We start from the raw sequence: 17,721 nt of genomic DNA on the forward strand, positions 1-17,721 counted from the left end.
ACAACCCAAAATAAGAAATTTCATTGAATGGTTACAATGTAACAATTTCAACAGATTCTCCAAATCTGACTTATCATTAATAGTAATAACATCATCATAATACATGTAATATCCATAACAAATAATACTGATTATGTTGACAAAAAAATTAACAATATTGGTCAGGGTCATAACAAATCTCCACATTAATATAATATCAAATACATTTATAAAAATCAAATAGGCTTCAATAACAATGATTTTAACTTTATTAAAAAAAAATATGATTGCAGGGATTTCTCGCTCTATTGAAGACCCATTGGTGGCCTCGACTGCTTTCGGCTCTTTGGTCGGGTTATTGTCTCTTTGACACATTCCCTATTTCTATTCTCTATATATGAATAGACCTTTCAAACTGTGAAAATGGAAAAGACTACCAGACAAGATGTCTGGCTGAAAATTATTATATATAATTGGGAAAACACTACTTTCTAGAATCAAGATATTAGATGTGCTTGTCCATGCATCATTTAAAAAATTTCAGTGGTTTACACAGTACATGGATTAATAAACTTAAATATCTTTTTTTTAGTGGTTCTATTGCTTAAATTGCAGACCAGGTTGCTCACCTAATCAAATATTAATAAATCAGCTTGAAAGTTTACATATGGTGGAATTGTCACCTTAAAAACCATGCTAAATATATGAAGGTATCATTTTATACTTAGAGCAACCAAATAAAATTTAAATTTCATTACATAAATATTGAAGACGACGCCAAATATTTTCAGTCAATTCAGTTTACAAGTAATTGTGATCTTTTAAACACTCTAAATACTACACAGCTACTTTTGCATAGGTACTTTTTCTGTACTATTTCTGTACTGAAAATCTGTAGAGTGGGGTGCTCATTTTCGCCATATCTTTCCATGTTTTCTACAGTTTATGTTCAGGTCTATATGTTTTTGAAGTATACTGATATTTCTATATGAAGATAACTTCAAATGCAAAACATTTCTAAGCTTGAAAACATGTTTGTTTGAAAATAATCATCTGTAAAGTTAGATTAAAAGGTGATTGAAATTTCCTGAAGTTTTGTCAATGTGGGACACATATTCGCCGTTTTTACACATCTATTTAAAACAAAATAACTGCAGCTTTATATAATATTTATCAAATAAATTTCATTATAGATGAACAGCAGACATTTCAAAGGTGTAAAAAACAGAAATTTGGGCCAATCAGTCAAAAAAATGCTAAGAAAAAAATCTATGAAAATCCTGTTTTTCACTCAGGAAATTGACCGAAAATCGTTGTCCGTTTTTCAATCTTTTGCAGTAAGTGCCGTAATTTTGTTTAAGTTTAAAAAATAATCATATTTGTTATAAAATTATAATTTATTGGCATATTTCTTCCATTTCAGCCATCCTTTGAAGTGTTTACACCTCAAAATCATAAAACGGCGAAATTGTGTCCCCGGCGAATATGGGCCCCCCACTCTAGTACTGGAAATTTACTTTTAATATTTAGTACAATTTCTCTACTTTAGAATTATTGTAATATTTAGGTACTTGTATTTTCCAGTACTTGATTTGTACTTAAAATATTGGTATAAATAAATACCCAAAATGATCACAGTATTCCATGTTTGAACATCATAACTTTAAGAGAATTGAAATAGACAAACTTTCAAAATGCTGAAAATGTAACCATGCAACCAAAAATCTGTAGTACTTAAATTTAATGTACAAATCAAGTACTGTAAAAAACAGGTACCTAAATATTACAATAATTCTTAAGTAACAAAATAGTACTGAATATTAAAAGTAGATTTTCAGTACATTGTACTACATTTTTTTGCTACAGAAATAGCACCTATGCAAAAGTAGCTGTGTAGGGATTTATTCATCGATGTGGGTACCAGTTATCTGGATCCAAGTTTCATATGGTTCAAAAACACATCAATAAAATATATTTTTATATTATTTCTGGTAAGCACCTTTGAAAATCAACAACAACATAGAAAATTGCATACAACTATGTATAAAAATGACCTAAAAAATAACAAAAATAACCTGCAAGATTTGATTTCATCTTTACAAAGGTGCAATAGATTCAAGAGGAATGTTTAATTTTGTATAAAAAATATAAAACTTTCAGATCTGACATTATTTACAAAGCAGTGAATAAAATATGGTGAAAGTACATTTAGTCACAGATACAATTGCAAGCTTCTCCGATTTCTGGTAAATTCTTTGGTACAAACCTATTTAAATTATATTGTTTCCGTAGAATTTAAATTCCCTAAAAATAATCAATGAATGCAACAAATATTGGAACACACTTATCTAAAATTATCAAACAAAAGTTACTAAGAATTTTTGAAGTATTACCTCTGTGTCTGATTCAATACTTTCTAATTGAGCATATTAAAAACATAACAGAAATGTGAATTTGTTGTCACATATTACTGATCTTTCTTCTTCTCCACTATAAATTCATTTGTGTTGTAAGTGATTACTGGTGTCTCTACTTTATTGGTACTTAAGATCTGTTCCAATCATCAGTGTGTCCTATAAAACATACCAAATTGTAATTAATCTAACAAACTGTACATATATGTATATAATTCTAATGCAATATCATTTGTAACTTACATTTTGATTGGATAATGAAGTCAATTTTCATGGCATCAATTTACAATTGATGCTAAGAAATTGCACATGCATGCACAGATGATGTATGGCAGATTTTAAATGTAATCTAACAATGTTTCCTATCAGTTTCATAACAATATTGTATTTTAAGTATTAAAGATGAATGCAAATACTTGTTTACTGTCTCTGTTAACGTGTTACCAGTAAACTTAATTTGGGACTATAAAATGCCCAATTGATGCCTTGGGAGCTTAAACTACAGTACAGTAATTTCCTAAATGTATGAGCTGTAAGAGGGCAAATTCTTTTCTAACCAATCATTTATATCAATGTCCTAAAAATACACTAACAATAAACTATCTTAACCGAAAATTTGGTGAGTTAAATGTCATCCAAAATTTGGTCCTGTTTCCAAATGAAGGGAATCTACTTTAAATAAATATGAAGGTCCTTACCTGTCAACATCATTTAACATTTAAAATAAATTTTAATAAATCCTTTCTGCAAGAGAAAGACTACCATTTCCGATTTTATGATTATCAATTTCTTTTCAGTTTTAAAGAATACAATTTTCAAACAAACTTCTTTATATTGCAATATTGTCTTGGCACTATTGTTTTCCTTTGTTGATTTCCATCTTAAATTTCAACTTAATTAGTTATATACAAAGTACTAACCTTAACAAGAGTGACTTCTGTGTTGACAAAATGTACATTGTTTGTCACTGGTAGGGGTATACCATTAGCACCAAGCTCTACAAACAAATATACTTGTATCAAACACTATGTTTGGTATACATTATAATCATACTATTGCTTAAAAGTTCTGCTTATTTTAAAACTCCTTCATGCAAGTTTACTTGTATACTGGAGCATAACTGATCATTCCCTTTCATTGAAGCAAGGAAACTTTGACTATGATTTGGATTTGACAGTGTTGTAAAATTTCAAACTAATGACAAACAGAAAGTGGCAGCTTGGAAAATGTTGAAATTGCTTACAAGCTACAACTCAACAGCTCAAGTATTAAATATTTAAATATAATTTGATAAGATGTTTTTAATGCTATTGCATTGTGGATTTCCCTATGAATATTTTATTGTCCTATGCAAAGGTATTGCATTGATTATTATCTAAAAATATCAAAAACTACTTAGCATCATTTTTACAAGAGATAAAGTACAGACTGTGTCCATAAATAGGTGTCCATAATGTTATATCAAGGAAAACGGCAAATTTCTGAAAACATCCATGCATGTTTTTATCAAGCGGGAACATTCATTGCTTGCACATAGCTTTTTTCCCCAAGAAATAAAATGGTGTTTTCATAATTTTAATATAAATGCACTAAACATGTAAATAAATATTTACTTACTATTCAACTGTGGTTCAGCAAATGCAATTATTGCTGTGTTAGCTATAAAGTTCAACACTGTATCCTAAAATATAGAATATGTTGTTTAGATTAGTGATGTATACAAACACTTACTTCACCTGTTTATTTACTTTTTGAATATCTCACTGTTTTCTCACAGAATGTGTGTAAATATATTTCACATAGGTAATCTTTGATGTATAGAAAAGTTGGGTAGTTCCAACATTTCCCTGATATAAATCAGTTTTGTGTCTTCCAAACAGTTATCATTTAAATTTTAATAAACCAAGGTCTTCTTTGAAATGTCATTGACCATTAATAACTATTCCAATAGACAAACTAAGATTATATAATATGATAATAACACTATTGGATGAACCATATAAAGTCTTCACAGTGAGGGAAAGATGGTACAGATGCAAACATTCACAAATATTTTCAAATGTAAATTCGGTAAATAATCTAAGAAGTCAAACTACAATTTCACTATCCACTCAACACTGAGGCTGTGAGTTCAAATCCCATGTGCAGCAGGTTCACTAGACTCAAATCTTAATTGACAAAAATTGTTTTCGAAGGTTGAAGGTTGTGGTTCTCTCTCTGGACTCCACCAATTAAAAATGACCACCAAAAAATAGCACAATAGGGTTGAAACACCAATCAATCAATTGTAAATTGACAAGCAAACAAAGGTCTGTGGCATCCAAGGTCACTCTTTCACACTTGTAACCCCGTCAATGAGTTAATACTTACACTGATCTGTCCAACGTTAGACTTGACAACATGAAGTTTGAGTCTGTTAAAAGTGAGAAATACACATACTTTATTATAAAGTTTCAATATTTATTAACACAAATGTATGATAGGCATATGATACAGTGAAAAAGTTGACAAAAGAGGAATAACACAAACAATTTATTTTTTTGGTATTTTTTTTTTAAAGTATGCAGTGGATAATTTATACAGTATTATAAAAAAAAATAGATTTTAAATTAGAATTTAATTTTCATTATTTTGAGCTGTGGAGAGGAGATATTCATAGAAACCGTATAAATCATACACATTTTTTAGAGAAGCTATTGATCTGTAATCTAGGGTGATTAACTCCATACGACTTTAAAATAAAGAGTGTGCGTGTTATTTTCCCTTTGATACCTTATAACTAAATGCCTTATTCACAGATAGCCAGCAAAGTTTTTAATTGTTACAAACGGTAATTTACATATTCTATGTTTAATGAAATCAAAAGATTTAATACAAAATGTCCTTACTTTTATTAACCTTGATGATCTAAATATGTTATTACTCACTTCATGTCACTAATACTTCCATAAATCTTCTCACTCTTAATGTTCAGTGAAACAGATGCTGTCATGGTCTAAAACATATGATAAAATAAATAATTCATACTTGAAGATTTTAAATACAATAAAAATACATGTAATATGTCAACTAGCACATGCTGGTTGTTACTGTGTAAAAACTTTGCTTCCACTTACACATAAATCTTTTAGGGAGCTCTTGTCCCAAGTAAGGAGCCTCTGGCCTTTGTTAGTATTGTATGTTGTTTTTTTAAGTTAATTTATATGTTTTGGTGTTGAGTGTGACATCCATTTTTACTAAACTACTACACATATTTGTTAAGGGGCCAGCTGAAGCAGCCTCTTGGTGGGGGGATTTTCTCGCTGTGTTGAAGACTCATTGGTGGTCTTTAGCTGTTTTCTTCTCTTTGGTCGGGTTGCTATCTCTTTGACACATTCCCCATTTCCATCTCAATTTTATCTGAGGTTGATTATTAAATCACTCACGAAAAAATATGTTTCTAATGATAGAGCAATCAGGTTTTTTTTATCTTGTTTCCATTCGATATATAATACTTATAGGGAATGACAACTAAATACAGTAAACTTCCCAAATAATATAGGTGTTTATGAAATTGTATTATCTATTCTAAAAAACTTACAGCATTTAATGTTAATAAGAATGTATCTCCCTGGACAGTAAACATGTTGATGGTTCCACCACCTAGTACATTCACTTTACCATTAGAAACGGACATATTCGGTGAGAAATCACTGGACATAGACATTGCAACTTCTCTATTTGGATACTTCTTTCCGATCTAAAAACAAATATTGTATGTTTACTAGTAAAATCATTATTCTTTGCAACAATTAGAATTTCAAGAGGTCAATACATGTATTAGAAGAAAAGTTATAGGTGCTATATATAGTGATAATTTTTTTTGCATGAAATGTCTATTACAAAATAGAATTTAAAACTACCAATATGTAAATAGATTTTCAACACAATTTCTTTCAAAAATGAAGTATACTGTTAAAGTATACTTTCTTCTTCATTTAACATTTATCTTCTTAACATTTGTGACACAATTTTTTAACTTATGCTTACTGTAAATTCAGAAATTATTGCAATGTTTTATTATAGTGAAAAAATGTGACGGGGTTATAATCACAATAATTGAAACTTGCATTTTGAATAAAACATTATTTTTCTCAATATTGCAAAAATAAAAACTGCATTTAAGTCTAAAATGACAAAATAGTAATAATTTCTGAATTTACAGAATTTCTGAATAATATAGCCTGTAAAGTCATCAGTAATAGTAGTGCTAAAAGCCATAGTCTTATAAAGGAAATAATCTTACTTACTTGAGGTATAACCTGTCCAATACAAGGTGTTCCGACACAGGTGGTATTTAGAAAACCTCTTTCTTTAGCTGGCAGCTGTAATTCCCCAAAAAAAATACTATCAGCAAAATTTAAAATTATACTGAAAATATGCATGATTCCTTAATGTTGTCATAATTTTAATTAAACAAGAACAAAATATCCTTTAAATGTTTTGCATTAATCATGTGTGCTGTGTTTGTACTAGTCATTTGTTCCATTTGTATTATTATATTGTAAAATAGTTTCCAAATTCATTCTTGATCTAACTAGAAATTTTAATATTATGGTGTCCAAGATATTTATTTATATCATATGTTTTAATATTTTTCTAATTTCAAGAATGATCAGTTTATAATTTGAATAATCCACAAGTTATTCCTGCCTTTGGATAAGTAAAGAAGGGATTAATAACAGGATAAATGAAAAATAAATGTATGCATTTTATTATTGTGATACTCACTCAGTCACATTATTCCATTTATTTATTTAGGAAAATTAATGCCTACAAAAATACAGCTCATTTTGATACCTAAGTCTTTTCTGGCATATTTACTTTTTCAAGACAGGACTTAATGCTCTTTGATATGAAACATTTAGTACATTGATAAAAGTACTTACATCTTTCTGTGTAAGATTGTACTGTAACATCTTGTGAATTTGAGCTTCATAGGCCAATGAATTAAACACATAATCTGACATGGAAATGTAGAACATCTTATTTGTACTGCTTATTGATGGCATGGAAGGGGGGTCAAATGGTGCCTCGGTCATGCTGTCTGTCCAATAAACTTCTCCCTAAAAATATAATGATATATTTAGACTGAACAGATTTTCTAGATCTGTGTGCTGTTGTGTTATATAAAAGTGCCTATTTGATACTGCTTGTCAAAAATGTATCCTTACAATAAAATTCATGTAAATTATAGTAATTTTGGGTTTTGTTCTAAAATAAAATAATACCTAATAAAACTATAGCATCCGAATATTCCTGCTAATGCACATATTCTATCTTTCCAAGGGCAATAACTCAAAAAAATTATTTTGCAGGAATTTTTCCTAAATATCAAAAAAATGTAGACATGATGATGAAATTGCTAGCAATGTTAGTATCCATATAATTGTTATTGCAAGAGGCATATAAAACTCCTGCAAAATTAAATTGGTCCACACTGTTCCAAAACCTTGCTGTTAAAAATCCTTATTGAAATGTGTGATAGTACATACTTACAATGCTATATTCCATTTAATGTATATTTTGGGGCATTGTAAGCTCCTATAAAAATAGTATATCTGCACTGTTGTTTGATGTGGAGATATTTTATAAGCTATTACCTTATGGTATGTCTCCAGAAAATGTCCTGGATTAAATGCTGGTTTACTAATAAATCTGTAATCCAACATGAACATCTTAGCTATGTCTACTGTTACTGAAAAAAAATCAATATCTTATATATTCAGTATAAACAAATCACTAGACAGCAACCAAAGCTAACTAAATGATACTCTCACCCCTTAAGGTGGTACCTAACACTTTAACTAAAATTAATTTGGCTCGTTTAATTTTCTTAAAATTTTTACAAAGTATTTACTTTGACCCTTTGACAAAAATATAAATTTTCAAAAAATTTGAACCAACCGTTTAATCAGAAAAATTACACTGGATATATAGCAGTTTGACAAACACTTACTTTGATCACTGAGAAGCTTAATATTCCCATATGAACACAATGTCATTAAAACGTTCTGCTGATTTTACAGAGTTATCTCCCTGTAGTGTTAGGTACCACCTTAAAAAGTCAATCAAATATTCACTTTTTAAAGAGACACCCCAAAAAAAATCTTATAAGCCAAAAAATAAGAGGTGCATAATGGCATTGGATGCTGAAGATTCTAAGTAAGTTTCAATGCATTGTATTAAGCCTTAAAGGGGTCAAGTAGTAATTGGGGATATAAAATTGGTATCTCCAGATTAAGATTTGGCAAATTCCATGATTTTTGACAATAAACACACTTATTTAATTATCCTTTTTTGTGTCCTTAAAGAAAAAAGTAAAAGAAACCATTTTATTCTATTCTATCAAAAATGCATAAGAAAATTTAAATGTTCATTTACATATACAAACTGAGTTCATGTTGCATGTATAATCAAATGCTAAATGAGCAGTTACTATTTCATGTAGAATGTCAAGCATGTTTACAGGTTTAAGCTTGTGCCATAACTGATTTCCTTTGTAACTAGCAAGATATCAACATTATTACCTTTCAGTTTAGCCAATGCCTGACTGGCATCTGTATTCACAGCCTTATCTATAATGGTACATAACTGAAATATATATATATATATTTATTTAATGTGAAACTAGCATAGCATAATTGAAATATTCTATCAAGCAATTAATCAAATTGTATCAAAGAAAAAAATTTATTAATGTTGAAAAAAAATATCACTGCTTAGTATTGTATTCATTTCAGGATGCTAATTATTTATAAATTTAAACGATTTCATTATTCTTTTGAACAATAAATATATCTTTATAGTTTTTTTCTAGTTTGTAAAACAAAGAAACCTTTATAACATGTACAATGTATAAACAGGACTCTGTTGATAAAGTGACTAAACAGAACCTGATCAATATCTATCATCTCATTTCGAAGAATCAAGCTTTAAAAAGTTCCACTGAATATATTTATTTACACTCTACCTGTCCATTTAGTTGTTTCTTTAGAGCATCCTCAACAACTCCTTTAAAGAGATTGTAAATCCACGCAGCACCACCGTGAAAGTGGACATCTAATGAACCTATACCACAACTACATCCACTGGAAGCTATCTTTGGTCGTCCTGTGCCATCCACTCCTAAAAACAAACAAAATTATTCATATGACATACCAGTGGTAAAACATGTATAATTAACTGGAAAATAGTGGTAACATCAATGAAATTACTATTGCTTAGTCCAGTAATATATGAAACATCTGGCAAGAATTCAACTAAAATAGGTTACTGATCATGTGCGAAAAACAGAATTGAAAGATGTTAAATTTACCAACATGAAAGTTATAATACTGAAACTTGTATTGTAAAGAAAATGAGTAGTTTGACTTCATCATACCATGAAAAACTTTTTAATTGTGTTTAACACTGCTAAAGAGACAAAATTTAAAGATAACTTATTCCTACCTTATGTATATTTATTGTGACATAAAATATTCTTGTTTACCAATTGCTTAAGATCAGTCAGATACAAACTGAGCTGCTTTATTTTAAAAAATATTTACCTAAAGAAATTCCAACATTGAAATTGACTCTACTGACAGACACATCTATGTTACCACTATCTGATATTGGTATACTGCAATCAAGTAAAACAAGTGAAACTGCGAGCTACTGCTCACTGATGATACCCCCGCCGCAAGTGGATAATATTAATAGTGTAAATATATGCAAGTGTTCGGTAAACAGGAAGTTGTCCAGTGATGAATCTGAAAACGCATCACACGGTATAGCTGACTTATATAAATCCTGAAACCAAATTTCAGAAATCCTTGTATTGTAGTTCCTGAGAAAACTGTGACGAAAATTTTCAACTTGGCTATCATGTGTAAAATCATACAAGTGTTCGGTAAACAGGAAGTTGTCAAATGATCAATCTGAAAACGCATCACACAGTATAGCTGACTTAGATAAACCCTGAAACCAAATTTCAGAAATCCTTGTATTGTAGTTCCTGAGAAAAATGCGACGAAAAATATTCATGGGACAGACGGACGGACTGACTGACGTACTGACAGAAGGACAGACAGAGGTAAAACAGTATATCCCCCCTTTTTTAAAGCGGGGGTATAATAATTAATAATTAAGCATACAAGTAAGTATAAAACAATTTCATCAAAACAAGATTCATTATGGATGACAAGATAAATCATTTTTGGTTATTTTTTTTAAATCAAATGTGGTTTTGTTGATGCTAATTTTTCAATTTCTTGTCCTTTTAGTGTTTGCTTGGTAGCTGTTCAACTGGTAAACATATCAAAATTCTTTCTTTTTTACTGTTCCTATGTTAGACAAGCTTAATATGCCAAAAAAGAACAATGAATTTATTTGTAGTCTGACATCTGTCCTGAATGTGAATTATTATGTTCTTTTGTGGTCTTTTAACTACCTTGTCATAATAAGGGAGATAACCTCTAACTGAATGTTCTGAATCTGATTTTTTTCAGTTATATTTAAAAAATAAAATCATATTCAATAGAAATACAAATATCATATATATGTAAAAAAAATAAAGACAGTCCATGGACCTTGAGCCTAATACAAATCTTAATTTGGCACATATATTCTAACTCAATAAAAGAAATGCATTAAAAGAATAAATGTGTATACATATGAATGGAAATAAAACAAATTATCAATTGATGAGCTTCATTTCTTTTTTCAAAATAACTACAAAAACTATCACAAATGAATGATGTACAATTTTCATTTTTTATACTTAACAAACTTAAAAATATAAAAAAAGAAGATGTGGTATGATTGCTTATAAGACAACTCTCCACAAGAAATCAAAATGACACAGAAATTAACAACTATATGTCACCGTACAGCCTTCAACAATGAGCAAAACCCATACCGCATAGTCAGTTATAAAAGGCCCCGAATTCACAATGTAAAACAATTCAAATGAGAAAACTAATGGCTTTATTTTACAAAGTTACACTTACATGCCATGATATTTGTAATGGAAGTGTCCAGTAATGGACAGTCCTAATCCATCAGATTTCCAATTCAGTCCATCTGCTGTTACTGTTATACTACTGGATGGATTACTGAAACTATCTATCACCACACTGAAAATATCAAACAATACATGTCAACTGATTGTTAACTAAAACTATCTATGACAATGCAGTTAAATATCTAACAATTTACATATAAATGGATAGTCTACCGAAACTATCCAAATAACCTGTAGAATACAAAAGGTACAGAATGTATAAATTAACTGTGTAATGCAGACAATTCTATTACAAAATAATGACATAAACTTGTTTGTTAAAAGCTTAAAACTTCATTTTTTTTTCTCTCAAATATTCTGCATATTCATGATATTCAAATATCAAATGGTTAAAAGATGTGTTTTCCTAATTTATTGCCCTCTAAAAATCATAGCATTCCACCTCCTTAATAGGAGTCCTATAAAATGCCTATATCTCTATCATTAACTTGGCAATGACATTTTTAGCAAATTACATGTATCTGGAAAATATGATTTTTATTTTAAAATATTTTCTAAATGATAGGTTCATTTTTTTATCTAACTTATCATGGTTATGTTTGCTAATCAGTCATTTGAAAGCTGAAGGTATACCTATGTCAGACATGACAATAAATATTTTAACATCACATACATATCGTGCATACATAGCATATGTGATAAAATGATAGATGAACTGTTTTATGTTCTGTACTTGTATGAAGGGTAATATGCTACCCCTTTGTCATATAGGAATCTCAGAGGTACAAGAAAGTGACTGAATCATACCTTCTCCTTTCTTGCTTGTTTTTTAGGTTATGTTCAAAATAATGCAAGACATTCATCTCTGCCCTGAGTAAGTCATTACTATAACATGTACACTTAACCACCATTAAAAACTAAAAATCATTTAATACATTGTACAAATGTACTTACTTTGATAATTCATAACTAACATCACCAGAACGCCCACTCTGGTCCGGAATTTTCTGACCTTTAGCAGTTTTTGATAGTTGTTCAATAGCTACTTGGCTAGCTAAAATAAAAGAAGAACAAGAATGATAAATATACAAAGAAACAGTCAGAGATTGTATATGAACTTACAGTCATGGATAATATTCAATATATGTTCTGATATTATTAATTTGTATATATTTTAACTAATTTGATTTGTTCAGGGATAGTCACATGTTAATTAACTATATTTTCGAAAGTAGATAAAAAAAAACGGCTAATAGCAAAAAGCATATTGCACGGTTATTTTTAAAATTTCAAAAAAACAACATACTTTGGGAGGTTGTGTAAAGAATTTCATGATATTGTTAATTTTTAAGTTTTATAAATAAGAAAAATATCTATGAAGAAAAAAAAGTCTTCAAATACAATGAAATACATAAGATGTATAAAAAAAAAAAAGAAAGGTAGACGAATTTGGAAATAATAAATTTATGTAGTTAATGTCTAGGAGACAATAACATTCCAACAAAATTAAATGACAATCATGATACAAATATGGTCGGTAATTAATAATATAACAATTATAGCCTATTTATGAGGTCAATATAGGATATACCGACCCAAAGAAATATATCGACCTCAGACTTCGTCCTCAGTCAATATACTTCTTTCAGGTCAATATGTCCTTGTATCGACCTCATACAAAGGCTATTATTGTATAATATAAGTTGGAATACTATGTACTTATGTAACCGGCCGGTCCATTTCAATATTTTCAATAAGATTATAAATATAAGTGATTCACTGTCTAAATTTGAACATTGTCCAAGAGTTTAACTTCTTAGGCATTGTCATGATTGTGTATGAGTTTCATTAAATTTGGATTCGAATATGGAAACAGATTTATATAGACGGAAGGTCAAGGGTAGCACTTAATGCCCTCATTGCCTACATCATTGTACATGTGGTGGAGAGCATTGAAATGTAAATTTTATCTGTATCATGTGGGATAGTGCCACAATCCTTAAGCTTGTAATAATCATGATAAATCACTGAGGTGACTTTATGCGAATCCATGACAAATCGCCCCACTGGCAAATCGCCCCACACCTTATCGCCCCACTCTTGTTTACCAACTCGCCCCACTTATGAAAAGGGTAAACTCCCATTGCAAATAGTTATGATAACATGCTCCCCTTATGAAAAGGGTTAAAATCCCTCTGAAATACGGTCTGTCAACTGGCCCCACTCATTACAAATAGATAAACCACTTATAAAAAAGATGCAATCCCGTTGTATATCTTTGTCCCTGTCCACGTCAATACCTTTGAACACCAAAGTGAAGTGCTATAAAATCAAATTGCTGTTAAAAGCTCTGTTTTTGTAATAAAGTTATATATAAATGTTAATCACACATCAATAGTATGATTATGATACAATTAACAGGTTTCTTTTCAATTGTTATACAAATAACTAAGCTTACAAGTATAAAGTTATTCTCCAATAATGATACAAAAATGTATTTGCAATTATATTTTAAGAATGTTAAAAAAGTTTAATAAATTTCGTTTTTTTTTGTATTCTGTGTAGATTTCAAAAATCAAAATAAGTTTTCATTTAAGTGCGGCTAGTATGTAGACCTGAAAATTACATATATAGAAGTAGATTTTTCCTTTTTTCAATAAGTGGGGCGAGTTGACAGGGGAAAAATTAACTGGATTTAACCCTTTTCACAAGTGAGGCGATTTTTTTTAAAATGTGGGGCGAGTTGGTTACCCAGGTTGGGGCGATTTTTTTAATTTTTCTTATAGTTGGGTGAAAAAGTGGGGCGATTTGGTGTGGGGCGTTTTGCCAGTGGGGCGATTTGTCCTGCTTCCCTTTATGCCATAAGGATTGTTGCATACAAAAACTACAATTTTCCCATAATATTCATCATTTCATCCAAGCTAACTAAAGAATGTGGAAAAGCATGTCCAGTTAGTTTGTTGTATCTACTATGTCTAAATTGAAAAATGCATGAAAAATTGTCACTAGGTAAAAATAAAATCAGTGCAAGTGGTGGATCCAGAACTTTCTATAAAAGGGGGGGGGGGGGGGGCATCGACTGAATTAACCCTCTTGCTGCCAAAGGGACATTTATGGCTTCTACACACAAATCTTGTTGATTGTGTAGAACGTCAAAGGTCCATTGTAACGTCACAATACTCAGGGGCACTGACAACGTCAAAAGACGGCGTCAAAAGGGCGATTTTGGGGGGAATGAATCAAACTGAATAAAATGCTTTAAAAGTATACTTAAAACGGATGTCAAGAAATGATACAGCATCATAAGCTTGTTAGTACTTTAATACCAACTTATTTAACGTGTTTACTAATGATCTAGTTCGTCATTTCCATGTAAAATGTTGCATTCTTTCGAGAAATTCGTTTTACCTTTTTTTCGTACATCTATCAATCAGAATATCTCATATAAATCAAAAATCTTATCCCTGATAAATAATCATAAAAAAGGAATCTGTTAAACTGGATTACGCGAAATATATTAATATTCATTCACAATACACCATACACGCTTTATTTAAAAGAACTGGATAATTTATTTAGGGCTCAAATACCACGATTGAAATCTCAGCTAGGATTTTTTTGTTGTTGTAAAAGTACGCACATGTTAACCGATGTACATGTTTGTACTTGCATTGCCATACGATATTTCAATTCATTTTAAACCTGTTTCATCATGGAAGCACTGACTTAAAAATGTTTATTTTCATTCGAAATCATGGGGGATGTTAAATTAGTAGTAGACACAATGATTTCTATTCCTATCATATATATCATAGATATCCTTTCCCAGTAGCAACCTCTTTTTTTCTGGCATTCACCACAGATCTTTTACTTTGTAGGACCCACTGAGCAATAGATTTATCTTGTAAATTGAATTTCAGACGTCCTTAATCATGCATGAAATATTTGCCACTGAACGTTGAAAAGAGAACAATTTATCAGTTAACAGATTTTAAAGATATTTCGTGTATGTCAATTACAGTGTGTACGTTATAGTAAATGAAAATGAATTATTATTGATTTAGGTTCACTTGTAGACAATAGAAATTCATTTTAGAGAATTTCTTCCTTCGTTTTTACTATGTTTTTTTATGCGTATTCTCTAAAATTTTGAGCAATAAGTGGTCAACAAAATAATAATAGACATGATAAAAAAATAAGCAAAATGAATATGGATAATAATTTTTATATAAAAAATATTTCCTCGCCTACAGAAACAAGGATTGAAATCATGATAATTTTAATCTGACACATTTGATACTTTACAACAAGAAATAGTTCATAGAATCATAGAACAGCTGCTCGGAGATTTTATTTATTTTTATTAATTTGTACACGCTTTGTTTTTATTTTCATTCTCTATTGGGTGTCGTTGTTTTGTCGTTTATATATATATATAATGATTTGAGTGGTTTTTTTTTTACAGTATTTACCAACTACCTAATAAAAAAAACGAGAATAAATATTTTAGTATTTTATAGGTGGTTAAGAATCGTTTATGCATTTCACTTGACAAAGATAAAACAAAGTCGCCTTCAAAGCTAGAATAGCAATTGGTATATTATTTTCACTTTATTTTAAGACAAGAAAGATAAAAAAAGATGCTTTTGGCGCGACAAAGCAAGAAAAAAACTCGGCAGCAAGAGGGTTAAGAGGGGACCCACTCCAGTCATGATTCAGTGATTCCCTTTATAATCAACCAAATGTTTCACACAAAAAGGGGTCCGGGTCCCCTACCTGTTTGGATCCAACTATGAACCACAGGGACTTTCCGTGATAAACAGATAAACATCAATGTTTATCATCGTGTAATGTGTTTTCGTACTAATAACAATTTTCACTGCTTACGGTTTTTACTGTTGAGTTTTTATTTAGGTGTTTACTCAGATTTAAAAAGCATGTCCTGTAGATTGATTTTAGGTATCTAGTTTTTTTGTCAATGATTTCTACGATTTTTTACTGTTTCCGATTACTTTGCGATTTTTGTATGTCAAAAAAACGGCGTCATATGTTTTCGTATGAAATAAAAATTGGATCAGTACACGGACAGGAAATGACTACAAAATCCGGAAATAAATTTTTTCTAAAGTCGTGGTTCTGGTGATCGCTTGAATCATAAAAAAAGTTATTAAATACTTTTCAGTACTAAAAATTACTAGTAAATAGTGTAAGGTTGGTGTTTCGTGTGATGAAATTTTTAGATTTTGATTAATTTTCAGATTGGCACCTGGTTTGTACAAAATACATTATTTTTTCTAAAATAAAATGCAGTTTTCAAAATTTATGATTAAATATAAAAAGTTAAGACTGTTTTCATCTTCATGTATCAAGGATGTATAAAAAAAAATTGTCAATGAAATATTGAATAGTTAGATTTTGAACAACCATTTTATATAAGAACCCTGCTAATTTTAACTCGATGGTTTGTAATTAAAACGGCCAAAAAAACACATGACAGTCATATGTCTTGAAGATCAGGTGTCTGACTTGCAAAAAACATATCTGGACTTTATTTTAACCCTTCAGAATTTTTTTCCACAACTATTCTAGTGATGCGTATTTTTGACATTAAATAAAAATGGCTAAATAGGTCAGTTTTATTTAATTTGTTCTAACGTCTTTAAAAAGCGACGTTGAATATGTTTTAAATATATCAAGTTGTAGTGGTGTTGTTGTTCTAAATATAGAAACAGAAAAACATGCCACAATGTACGCGTATGCAGTCGAAACCGACGAAATGTGGTTGATACGAAAACATATGACATACGAAAACATATGACACGACGATATATTTTTTCTCTTCACTGCTTTAGACTTTTAGTTTTACCGTAAGTTAAACCAGCATCTGTAATTCTTGTTTTAAGACCTGGATTCTTTGCTTCTGCCAGAGATACAATAAAGACAACACATATAACGTACAACTTCATAGTTTTCATAAGTTGTAGTCAGTTTTGTTTTCCTTCTTCCTGAACTTTCTACTCCAAAGGAAAAGACCAAAGATAATCCGAACGGGAATTCAATCCGAAAATATGGGCCTCACTAATTAGCAACAAGAAGCGTCAAGAAGCGACAAGCATAAATTTAGCGACAAGAAGCGTCAAGAAGCGACAAGCATAAATTTAGCGACAAGAAGCGTCAAGAAGCGACAAGCATAAATTTAGCGACAAGAAGACTATTTAGCGACAAGAAAACATTTTTTTTTAATTAGATATAAAGAAATTTGTATTTTATGTTTTTTTATTA

The 17,721-nt window shown here is 30.0% G+C and overlaps 1 protein-coding gene across 1 annotated transcript; it reads right to left on the bottom strand.

Annotated features, from left to right (window-relative positions):
- Nucleotides 1-2,111: 2,111 nt before the first annotated feature.
- LOC139525407 (bactericidal permeability-increasing protein-like) lies at nt 2,112-17,501 on the bottom strand. Its single transcript, XM_071320729.1, has 15 exons — nt 17,306-17,501; nt 12,394-12,493; nt 11,426-11,551; nt 9,983-10,056; nt 9,406-9,560; nt 8,963-9,026; nt 8,036-8,130; nt 7,322-7,498; nt 6,683-6,757; nt 5,974-6,132; nt 5,321-5,388; nt 4,764-4,806; nt 4,011-4,074; nt 3,314-3,390; nt 2,112-2,552 (listed from the first exon to the last, which is right to left on the bottom strand). The coding sequence occupies exons 1-15, from the start codon at nt 17,412-17,414 to the stop codon at nt 2,514-2,516; spliced, it is 1,425 nt and encodes a 474-aa protein (XP_071176830.1). The 5' UTR covers nt 17,415-17,501; the 3' UTR covers nt 2,112-2,513.
- Between the last annotated feature and the right edge of the window lie 220 nt (nt 17,502-17,721).

Source organism: Mytilus edulis, chromosome 5 (assembly GCF_963676685.1).
Source record: "Mytilus edulis chromosome 5, xbMytEdul2.2, whole genome shotgun sequence".
NCBI lineage: Eukaryota > Metazoa > Mollusca > Bivalvia > Mytilida > Mytilidae > Mytilus > Mytilus edulis.

What these genes read in the sequence shown, in the direction of transcription:
- LOC139525407 (XM_071320729.1), bottom strand. Translation starts at nt 17,414, where the DNA reads ATGAAAACTATGAAGTTGTACGTTATATGTGTTGTCTTTATTGTATCT. An exon ending in ACAATCTTACACAGAAAGAT is followed by an intron (nt 6,758 to 7,321) that starts GTAAGTACTTTT and finishes GGGGAATTACAG; the next exon opens with CTGCCAGCTAAAGAAAGAGG. An exon ending in TTGGACAGGTTATACCTCAA is followed by an intron (nt 6,133 to 6,682) that starts GTAAGTAAGATT and finishes ATTTGTTTTTAG; the next exon opens with ATCGGAAAGAAGTATCCAAA.